The following is a 10,759-nucleotide window of genomic DNA, read 5'->3' on the forward strand; positions in this document are numbered from 1 at the left end:
ATTCCGAGAACATTTTCCGGCCACTTATAAAATATTATTTCGGACATGTCATGGGCGCGTGCAAGTGTGTCTGGACTCAGAACGGACAACGGAGAGAACAAGGAGGGCGGGACGGATGCAAGTTTCGAAAACATGATGATGCAATGCGGATGATGACATGGCAAGATGCAACATGCAAGCAAATGACAAAGCAAAAACAACGAATAACTGGAAGACACCTGGCGCAACGGTCTCGGGGCGTCACACGGTAGTACCGTAGGCATTAGCGGTAGTATCGTGCGGTGGCACGGTAGTACCGCAGGTGCCCACGGTAGTGCCGCTCCCCTGGAGCTGCACTACCACTGCCCACCAGGCTAGTGCCGCTCCTTCGCAGTAGTAGGGGCGTATGTAATTTTTTTACAGCCGCACCTACCGCGGTAGTACCGCGCTATGCTGTCAGGCAGTAGTACCGCCCCTCGGCAGTACTACCGTGTCGGGTTTTTGCTTGTTCCGTTTCTTTGCGGAAGTAGGCACGGATGTTTCCTTCCCCCTGGCTAGGGGATTTCTGCCTTGCGGTAGTACCGCATGGAGGCGCGGTAGTACCACGCTTGCGGAAGTACCGCCCTCAGCTCCTGCGCGTCAGATCTGACCTTGCTGTCGCTGGGGTTGCGGCGGTACCACCGGCTAGTACGGTGGTACCGCATAGCCGTGCGGTAGTACCGCTTGGTAGCAAGTGGTAGTACCGCGCGGCCCTGTGGTAGTACCGCTGGCCTGGCGCGGTAGTACCACTGGCCGCGGGCTGGTTGGTGGGTAACGGTTGGATCTTTGTCCTACACTATATAAGGGGGTCCCCTTCTTCCCCGTTGACTCATCTCTTCCAACCCCAAGCTCCATTATTGCTCTAAGCTCCATTTTCGCCCGATCTCACTCACTAGCCAATCAAACTTGTTGATTTGTTTGGGAGTGGTTGAGAAGGCCTCGATCCACACTTCCACCAAGAGAAATTTGATTCCCCCCACTAATCCCTTGCGGATCTTGTTACTCTTGGGTGTTTGAGCATCCTAGACGGTTGAGGTCACCGCGAAGCCATAGTCCATTGTGTTGAAGCTTCATGGTGTCGTTGGGAGCCTCCAATTGAGTTGTGGAGATTGCCCCAACCTTGTTTGTAAAGGTTCGGTTGCCGCCTCTAAGGGCACCAATAGTGGAATCACGGCATCTCACATTGTGTGAGGGCGTGAGGAGAATACGGTGGCCCTAGTGGCTTCTTGGGGAGCATTGTGCCTCCACACCGCTCCAACGGAGACGTACTTCCTCTCAAAGGGAAGGAATTTCGGCAACACATCCTCGTCTCTACCGTCTCCACTCTTGGTTATCTCGTGCCTTTACTTGTGCAAGCTTATTTGTTTCATATCATTTGCTTGCTTGTGTTCCTATCCTTGTTGCATCATATAGGTTGCTCACCTAGTTGCATATCTATACAACCTACTTTGATGCAAAGTTTAAATTGTTAAAGAAAAGCTAAAAATTGTTAGTTGCCTATTCACCCCCCTCTAGTCAACCATATCGATCCTTTCACATCTAATTGTTTAGGAAAACTAATCACGAGTGCATCCTATCGTCTCCTATCAGGGAATCGCGATCGCGAGTCGCCTGCCATCATTGGCCCACCATCCACGCGAGCCACAGTGGGAGACACGCGAGGAGGAGCTGCAGCTTCCTCCGAACACATACACGTCCCGTCGCCGCCTTTGTCTTCTGCTTGAAGGTCATGTCACTCTTCTACTGACTGCAACGACTTCGTCCATGTCCTGGGCATGCTCTCCGGGAACCACCGGCATCCGCGTCGACTTCAGCTCCGTCCACAACACCCACGCTGACAACCACCCACCGCCGACCCCCTTCAAGTGGGGGCAACCCTGAGTATCCTGGACCAGTATAAGTGGGCCAAAAAAATTGAGTGGGGGCATTCGCCCCCACAACCATGCATGTAGATTTTCCTGGTCGCCAACCATCGTCGTCCCTTGAGCGGCGCAGGTCTCGGCCACTGCGCAGCAGGTGAAGCTAATCACGGCCCGATCTCACTCGCCCAAAGCCACCGCCGACTCCCTCAGCTCTGACATGTACTGCTCCATTGGACACGCTTGTCCAGTAGTCACGCGTGGACGACGTCGTCCAAAGACATCCTACCTTCGTTGGACCCTGGAACTCCCCACGCCCCGGTGCGTGGAGGCCGCCACCTCAAAGCTGGACGACTGACTCACCTGCATCGACAACGCCGCCCAACTGGTGAGAGGACACGGTCGTCGCGGCCGCTCGCAGGCCTGAATGACGGAGACACTTGCCTTCACGTGAACGCGCCGGACACACGCACTAATCAGGTAAGTATTGAGTGTTGTTTTTTTTACTATCATCGCTACCTCACCGGTGGTGACACATCTAGAAGTACAGGAACTAGAGATGAGGCAATAAGAAACAGAGTAGCACTGGAGCACATACAGTTGGGTTTCAGGCAACCAATGCCTTCTTTCTTTCTTTCTTCATTTTTCACTGATTTTCGCGTACCTGCAACAGACATCCTTATTTTTTTAAGTACTGACTATCGGTTATTACATGGCCAACTCACGACTACATAGTGAACTCACAGACAAATTCGCCGAACCAAGACCTTACTTGCAGCCATGAAATTACGTTTCACTGAAAAAAGCCCAGAAGTTTGCATAAGTTTTAGTGAAAAAAACTAAAGTTTGCATAAGTTTTACTAAAAAACCCGAAGTTTGCATAAGTGTATTTGTTTGTCCAGCAGATACATGGCAATTGTAATTTCACATGAGCATTTTCATACTGTCCTTATCTACAGGTGAGTTAACATGTTTTCCTGATAGAAAACTTGGACCACATACAAGAGAAGCAAAAGATGCATGTTGATTATGATGATGACGAATGTAGGATATTTTGTGGTCATGGTAAATTCTCATATCATTTATTTTATTTCATTATTGCACTCTACATTACATACTACGCACGAGCACTTTGGTAGAGGTGACGAGTTCGCATCATGCAGAGAGACCAACCATGTTTCTCCGAATATCTTGAATCATGATCCTTATGACTTCATCTCTACTTCTATACTACTTATAAAAGAGCAAACATTATCTTCTCTAAGTGCACCCCACAAAACATACACGGATACATTACCACCGCATTTTTTTGTCTTGTTTCACAGCTGATTCTATGCAGTCAAGACATCTCTACACTTCTCTATCTAACAATGGCTTCCTCTTTTCAACAAACCATAGAGATCTCTTCCTACTATTGTGGTTGACACTCAATTGTAATAATAATTCTTGACTGGAGTTTGTTACTGAAACGGTTCCTTAGCTTGTCCTAAGTGACATTTAATTTCATGTGTGATTATACTTGCATAAATATGTGCATATGGAGAATTATGATGAATCTTCTAAATAATTTTGAGTTTTATACATTGGGAAAAGTGGGTGGTCTTTTAATACAGGAGACATGTTGATTAAGGAGAAACGATATTTCAAATTATTTGTGCGAGTAGGGAATAAGAGATTGTGTACTTTATGGGGAAATTTTAAATTTATGAATAAATTGTCTTGTATTAAGTTTAGTATAATGTGTTAATCCAAATAGACGCGTGTTACACGTGCACACTTATTAGTCCAAATAGACGTGTGTTGCACATGCACATTTACTAGTATCTAAAGAGATATATTAGAAACAGTGGGAGTTGGTAGTAGGAGACATATACCAACGCGAATTAGCTACACTATGATCTGTTGCTGCCTAGGAAATGGTCGTGACACGAGAGGCAGTTTGTTTGTCTGTTAGAGTTTCACGCGGAGCGTTGTACAGTGAATAAATAAAGTCAAGGAATGAAGACAAATGTGTGATTCATTCGACCCATGCGTGTTAGCAACCCTGCTCTAGCTGTAGCTAGTGCATGCATGCATGCGTGGAGGCTACGTGCGGCAGAGCGGGCAGCTTGGGCGCCGGCGCAGCCATTCGTCGACGCACGACCGGTGGAACGCATGCCGGCACCTGGGCAGCCACCGGAGGTCGTCGCCGTCTGCATACTCCGTCAGGCACACCGCGCACGTCGTGTCTCCCGGCGCCCGGCCATCTTCTTTAACCGACGTGGCGGCGGCAGCCATCTGGCTCGCAGCCGACGAATACACTGTTGTCGGGTACGCGGCCTTGTCGATCCCGCACGGGCACGGCTGCCCCAGGCCGAGCTCGAAGTCGACAACGCTCTGCTGTGACGCCTGGCGCCGGTTGGAGCAGAGGACGACGGTGGAGAGGGAGACGGCGAGAAGCGCGGCCATGAAGGCGCCGATGAGCACCACGGTGGAGCCGGGCATGGTGGTCGCTGCCTGGCAATACAACCTGTCACGGTGGATATCAAATCAGACCACATATATATTATACTCACTGCCAAAGAATTCCATAGTCCGGTCCAAATCCAAATAAACGCGCTAGTCGTAATTCCGTGTAACTTTGCCAGGAAAAGAAAAAGGAGCCTGCAGATTGGTCTAGCTAGTCAATAATGAATTGCACAAGGAAACCAGCTAGGCAGTTTCCTCTGTGCATGTACAACAAATCTTGCGACCGAGACACGCTACTATACACACACAGGCATTCGCAGACGAGCAGCACAACAATCTTGAAACCTTTTGCGACAGAATCTCCCCGGCCATACCCTATCTCTGACGACGTGAGAGCCAAGGCAGTAGTACATGCCTGGACGTGGTCACGTAGACGGCCGCCGCGGTGGACCAAAGTCAGAGTTCGCCTTCCTTCCCCGTCGCGTCCAGCGGAAAGAAAGAATCCGGTCATCCAACCGACGGCCTCCATCCAATTCGTCACGTGAAGATGAGATGATCACCTCCTCACCTCGATCGGCCGGCCTTCCAGCCACCTTCCAGTCCATGCTGCTGTTATAATTATAAATACGTCACACACTGAAGCTCCTGGTTCTTCCATCAGAATCGGATCCCTCTCTTCTTCTTGCTCCAGCACTCTTCACTAAGTCTCCACGGTAGATGGAGGGCGTCGAGGAGATCGTCATCGCCGGCGCCGGGCTCGCCGGCCTCGCCACGGCCCTGGGGCTGCACAGGTAATTCAAGAGCCTTCTTGATTGGGGTTTCTTGTTCCGTTCGGCTCTCGCTCCGGCCTGGAAGATCAAGCTGACGAACGGGTGGTGTTGCAGGAAAGGGGTGAGGTGCGTGGTGCTGGAGTCGTCGGCGACGCTGCGGGCGTCGGGGTACGCCTTCACCACATGGACCAACGCCTTCCGCGCGCTGGATGCGCTCGGTGTCGGGGACAAGATCAGGGAGCACCATCTCCTCTACGAGAGGTCATAATCTTTAAGCATCCCACCCACCAAAGCTTTTCTGTACAGAGCAACGTAGTACATACACCAACTCACTGTGAAGCTCAGAATAATTGGCTCATGGTCAAACCTGTCAAATTACTTAAACACTTTTTAGATTTAAGATGAACCTTTCTTTAGTGGAAAATGTCTATGTCTCTACACAAACCACTGTCCCTATAGCTCACTGAAGTGAATATTTTACTGTACTTGTTCGCAGGCTGGTGGCCTTCTCTGCGTCCACGGGCGAGGCTGCCGCAAAAGTGAGCCTAAAGATGCAGGGTAAAAGGTACGACAATCTTACGAGACCATGCTCACTGAATTTACAATCATAGGAACAATTGTCTGATCATTAATCTGACCGCGAATAATTATCAGTTTTGCTAGAACTCATCTAGATGAGATATAATTTGGTCTCATTCACCTTTTATAGCCATTGGATGTGATATTATAAGATGCGTGTGTGCTGACGTGGATTATTTTTGTTCTTGATTTCCAAGTGAATGAGACCAAATTATATCTCATTTAGATGAGTTCTAGGTACTCCCAATAATTATCATGGTTCCTTCTATCAGCGGGCCTCACGAGATCCGGTGCGTGAAGCGCAACTTCCTGCTAGAGACGCTGGAGAACGAGCTGCCGGAGGGCACCATCAGGTACTCCTCCAAGATGGTCGCCATTGAGATCGAGGAAGAGGGCAACGTGAAGCTCCTGCACATGGCCGACGGCTCCACCATCAGAGCCAACGTAAGAGCGCATCTCTTCTTGTCAGCACTGCACTGCGGTTGGTAACAAAATCTTCTTACACTGACTAAGCGGATCCGTGCGTGCAGGTTCTTGTGGGGTGTGACGGAGTGAACTCGGTGGTGGCGAGGTGGCTGGGCCTGCCCAAGCCCATCCTCTCGGGGCGGTCCGCCACCAGGGGCCTCGCCGAGTACCCGGACGGCCACGGCTTCGGGCCGGAGATGCTGCAGTTCATCGGCCAGGGCTTCCGCTCCGGCGTGCTCCCCTGCTCCGACACCTCCGTGTACTGGAACTTCACCTGGTACCCGTCCCCGGCGGACGGGGACGCGGAGGAGAGTGTGGCCAAGATGCGGCGGCACGTGCTGGCCAGGCTGACGGCCGCCAAGATCCCGGCGGAGGCGCTGGACGTGGTGGAGCGGAGCGAGATGAGCGAGGTGGTGTCGTCGCCGCTGCGGTTCCGGTCGCCGCTGGCGCTGGTCCGGGGTAGCATCTGCAGGGGCGGCGTGTGCGTGGCCGGCGACGCGTTCCACCCGATGACCCCGGAGCTCGGCCAGGGCGGCTGCGCGGCGCTGGAGGACGGCGTCGTCCTCGCCCGGTGCCTCGGGGAGGCCTTCGCCGTCGGCGGGCACGGGAGCGCCGAGGCGGCCCTGGAGAAGTACGCCCAGGAGCGGAGGTGGCGCGCCGTCCGGCTGGTCACTGCCGCGTACGTTGTCGGCTTCGTGCAGCAGAGCAGCAACCCGGCGATCAAGTTCCTCAGGGAGAAGTTCCTGTCGGGGTTGCTGGCCAGAGTGATGGTCGACATGGCCGACTACGACTGCGGGAAGCTCTAGTAGTTCTGCCATTCCTTCCTTCACGACGGCAGAACAAGAACGACGAGAGAAAACGAATCAGTTAAAACGGCATCAATCAAATCGATTGGATGCCTGTATTTCGACTTTTCGAGTTAAATAAAGAAAATAATTTGATACCTGATAGGATTATTAGTCTACAATATGTAGATGATACCCTCTATTTCATGGAAAACAGTCAAAAAATGGCAATAAAATGGAGGAAGCACGTATAGCTTAAGGCATGTACAATGGTTGATAAGATAGTCTTATCTTAGGTCTTGCATGTAATTAAGAGATGACAAAAATAAGATGTCTATAATGGATCATTTTTTAGCCTTAGGGCATGTATAATGGTGCTAGTTTAGGAGTGCCACATAGGATATATAATGAAGTGGAGGAAAGAGAACTCATAAGAAAAGGCTTGTCTTCTCTTATTTAAGAGAAGACAAGAGGTGATCTCTTAGCACAATATGTCTCACCACATTTTTAGGAATTGCTAGTTATTGAAGATAAGACTAATAGATGACCCATTGTAGACAAAAAAATTGTCATCTCTAAATCACATGCAAGACTTAAGATAAGACTATCTTATCAAACATTGTACATTATCTTCATAACTAATTATTCCTAAAAACGTGGTGACACATATTGTGCTAAGATATCATCTCTTGTCTTATCTTAAATAAGAGAAGATAAGCCTTTTCTTATGAGTTCTCTCTCCTCCACCTCATTATTTATCCTACATTACATTTCTAAGATAGCACCATTGTACATGCCCTTAGGTGCCTGAAAATTTCTTTGTGTCAATCAATTTTACTTGCTGGAACGTTTTTTTTTTGAGATGGAACACTCGATTCCATTAACCCACTGGCGCAGCAGAAACGCTGGCCTTCCTGACGTTTACATCATCCGGCAATTCTCCAGCCCACAACTGTTTAGGAGATTGCCTTTGTGCACCTATAGAAGTACATGGGCGAGAATGTTACAGCCCCTTGGCGCAAAGGAGAAAATTACAGAATTAAAGTGGAGCCTGGCAAAGAGGCGAATATCCCTGAACATAACTCCTTCAGGTGCGAGGTCAAAATCGTTGCTTTGTACCGCCCGCATAAAAGATTGACAGTCTGATTCAATAGTAATGTCCACCATACCCCAATCAGTCGCAGCTTGTAAGGCCTCAGAGCATGCTGTCACTTCCGCCTGCATCGGACTTGCCAGGTGTGCGAGGCGACCAGCGCCTGACCCTCTCACAACACCCTGACTATCACGTACTACAAAACCCCAGCCACCATTACGAGTTGCAGAGAAGAAAGACCCATCAATATTGAATTTAAGATTGTCCCCCTCTGGCCTGCTCCAGCTTTGCTCCTCTCTGGCTGGGTTTGTTCTTCCCTGGCTCACGCACAGGTTCAGACAGTCAGAAGCGCAGGTTTGAATTCTGGTTAGCAGATTATCAATCGACTCGCCACGCTCTTTTGCATTTATCTTGTTCCGCCTAGACCACCAACACCATAACATGCATACAACCAGCACCCTTCTGTTCTCATCCAGCTCCAAGAGGATCTTAACCACTTCCTTTGCATCAATGCCCGCACACATACGAAGTCGGGTATCCTCCAGTTGCAGGCGGCACCATACCTGCTTCACTTCCTTGCATCTGAAAAACAAGTGCGCCCCATCTTCATCAAGTCGTTCGCAGCAAACACAAAGTGTATTGCACTCAATGCCCCTTCTCTTCAGCCCCATCAGCAAAGGCAGGTTATTGTGTGAAGGAAATATGCCCTAGAGGCAATAATAAAGTTATTATTTATTTCCTTATATCAAGATAAATGTTTATTATTCATGCTAGAATTGTATTAACCGGAAACATAATACATGTGTGAATACATAGACAAACATAGTGTCACTAGTATGCCTCTACTTGACTAGCTCGTTGATCAAAGATGGTTATGTTTCCTAACCATAGACATGAGTTGTCATTTGATTAACGAGATCACATCATTAGAAGAATGATGTGATTGACATGACCCATTCCGTTAGCTTAGCACACATCGTTTAAGTATGTTGCTATTGCTTTCTTCATGACTTATACATGTTCCTATGACTATGAGATTATGCAACTCCCGTTTACCGGAGGAACAATTTGTGTGCTACCAAACGTCACAACGTAACTGGGTGATTATAAAGGTGCTCTACAGGTGTCTCCGAAGGTACTTGTTGGGTTGACGTATTTCGAGATTAGGATTTGTCACTCCGATTGTCGGAGAGGTATCTCTGGGCCCTCTCGGTAATGCACATCACTTAAGCCTTGCAAGCATTGCAACTAATGAGTTAGTTGCGGGATGATGTATTACGGAATGAGTAAAGAGACTTGCCAGTAACGAGATTGAACTAGGTATTGAGATACCGACAATCGAATCTCGGGCAAGTAACATACCGATGACAAAGGGAACAACGTATGTTGTTATGCGGTCTGACCGATAAAGATCTTCGTAGAATATGTAGGAGCCAATATGAGCATCCAGGTTCCGCTATTGGTTATTGACCAGAGACGTGTCTCGGTCATGTCTACATAGTTCTCGAACCCGTAGGGTCCGCACGCTTAACGCTACAATGACAGTTATATTATGAGTTTTATGTTTTGATGTACCGAAGGTTGTTCGGAGTCCCGGATGTGATCACGGACATGACGAGGAGTCTCGAAATGGTCGAGACATGAAGATTGATATATTGAAAGCCTATGTTTGAATATCGAAAGGGTTCCGAGTGAAATCAGAATTTTACCAGAGTACCGGGGGTTACCGGAACCCTCCGGGGACTTAATGGGCCTACATGGGCCTTAGTGGAAAAGGAGAGAAGCAAGGGAAGTGTGGGGCGCGCCCCCCAAGGCCCAAACCGAATTGGTTTAGGGCAAAGGGGGCCGGGCCCCCTCTTTCCTTCTTCCCCCGTCCCAAGTCCTAATCCGACACATCCGTGTACTGAAACTACACTTGGTACCCGTCCCGGACGGGGACGCGGAGGAGAGCGTGGCCAAGATGCGGCGGCACGTGCTGGCCGGGCTGACGGCCGCCAAGATCCTGGCGGAGGCGCTGGACGTGGTGGAGTGAAGCGAGATGAGCGAGGTGGTGTTTTCGCCGTTGCGGTTCCGGTCGCCGCTGGCGCTGGTCCGGGGCAGCATCTGCAGGGGCGGCGTGTGCGTGGCCGGCGATGCGTTCCACCCGATGACCCCGGAGCTCGGGCAGGGTGGCTGCGCGGCGCTGGAGGATGGTGTCGTCCTCGCCCGGTGCCTCGGAGAGGCCTTCGCCGTTGGCGGGCACGGGAGCGCTGAGGCGGCCCTGGAGAAGTACGCCAAGGAGCGGAGGTGGCGGGCCATCCGGCTGGTCACTGCCGCGTACGTCGTCGGCTTCGTGCAGCAGAGCAGCAACCCGGCGATCAAGTTCCTCCGAGAGAAGTTCCTCTCGGGATTGCTGGCAAGAGTGATGGTCGACATGGCCGACTACGACTGCGGGAAGCTCTAGTTTTGTCATTCCTTCCTTCACGACGGCAGAACAAGAACGACGAGAGAAAATGAATCAGTTAAAACGGCATCAATCAAATCGATTGGATGCCTGTATTTAGACTTTTCGAGTTAAATAAAGAAAATAATTTGATACCTGATAGGATTATTAGTCTACAATATGTAGATGATACCCTCTATTTCATGGAAAACAGTCAGAAAATGGCAATAAAATGGAGGAAGCACCTATAGCTTAGGTGCCTGAAAATTTCTTTGTGTCAGTCAATTTTACTCGCTGGAACATTTGATTCACATCCAACG

General features: G+C 49.7%; 2 protein-coding genes and 1 pseudogene across 2 annotated transcripts; 2 read left to right on the forward strand and 1 right to left on the reverse strand.

The window, feature by feature from the left end:
• Positions 1–3,703: 3,703 nt before the first annotated feature.
• Positions 3,704–4,380, reverse strand: LOC125554143 (putative E3 ubiquitin-protein ligase ATL45). The gene has a single exon (XM_048717743.2). The coding sequence runs from the start codon at positions 4,359–4,361 to the stop codon at positions 3,963–3,965; it is 399 nt and encodes a 132-aa protein (XP_048573700.1). The 5' UTR covers positions 4,362–4,380; the 3' UTR covers positions 3,704–3,962.
• Positions 4,381–4,780: 400 nt separating this feature from the next.
• Positions 4,781–7,187, forward strand: LOC125552671 (monooxygenase 2). The gene is made up of 5 exons (XM_048716299.2): positions 4,781–5,116; positions 5,210–5,356; positions 5,592–5,660; positions 5,947–6,118; positions 6,205–7,187. The coding sequence occupies exons 1-5, from the start codon at positions 5,043–5,045 to the stop codon at positions 6,943–6,945; spliced, it is 1,203 nt and encodes a 400-aa protein (XP_048572256.1). The 5' UTR covers positions 4,781–5,042; the 3' UTR covers positions 6,946–7,187.
• A 2,716-nt stretch (positions 7,188–9,903) lies between these two features.
• LOC147976532 (monooxygenase 2 pseudogene) lies at positions 9,904–10,460 on the forward strand (annotated as a pseudogene).
• The last annotated feature ends 299 nt before the right edge of the window (positions 10,461–10,759 follow it).

This window comes from Triticum urartu, chromosome 4A, assembly GCF_056163025.1.
Source record: "Triticum urartu cultivar PI428250 chromosome 4A, HENAU_Tu73, whole genome shotgun sequence".
NCBI lineage: Eukaryota > Viridiplantae > Streptophyta > Magnoliopsida > Poales > Poaceae > Triticum > Triticum urartu.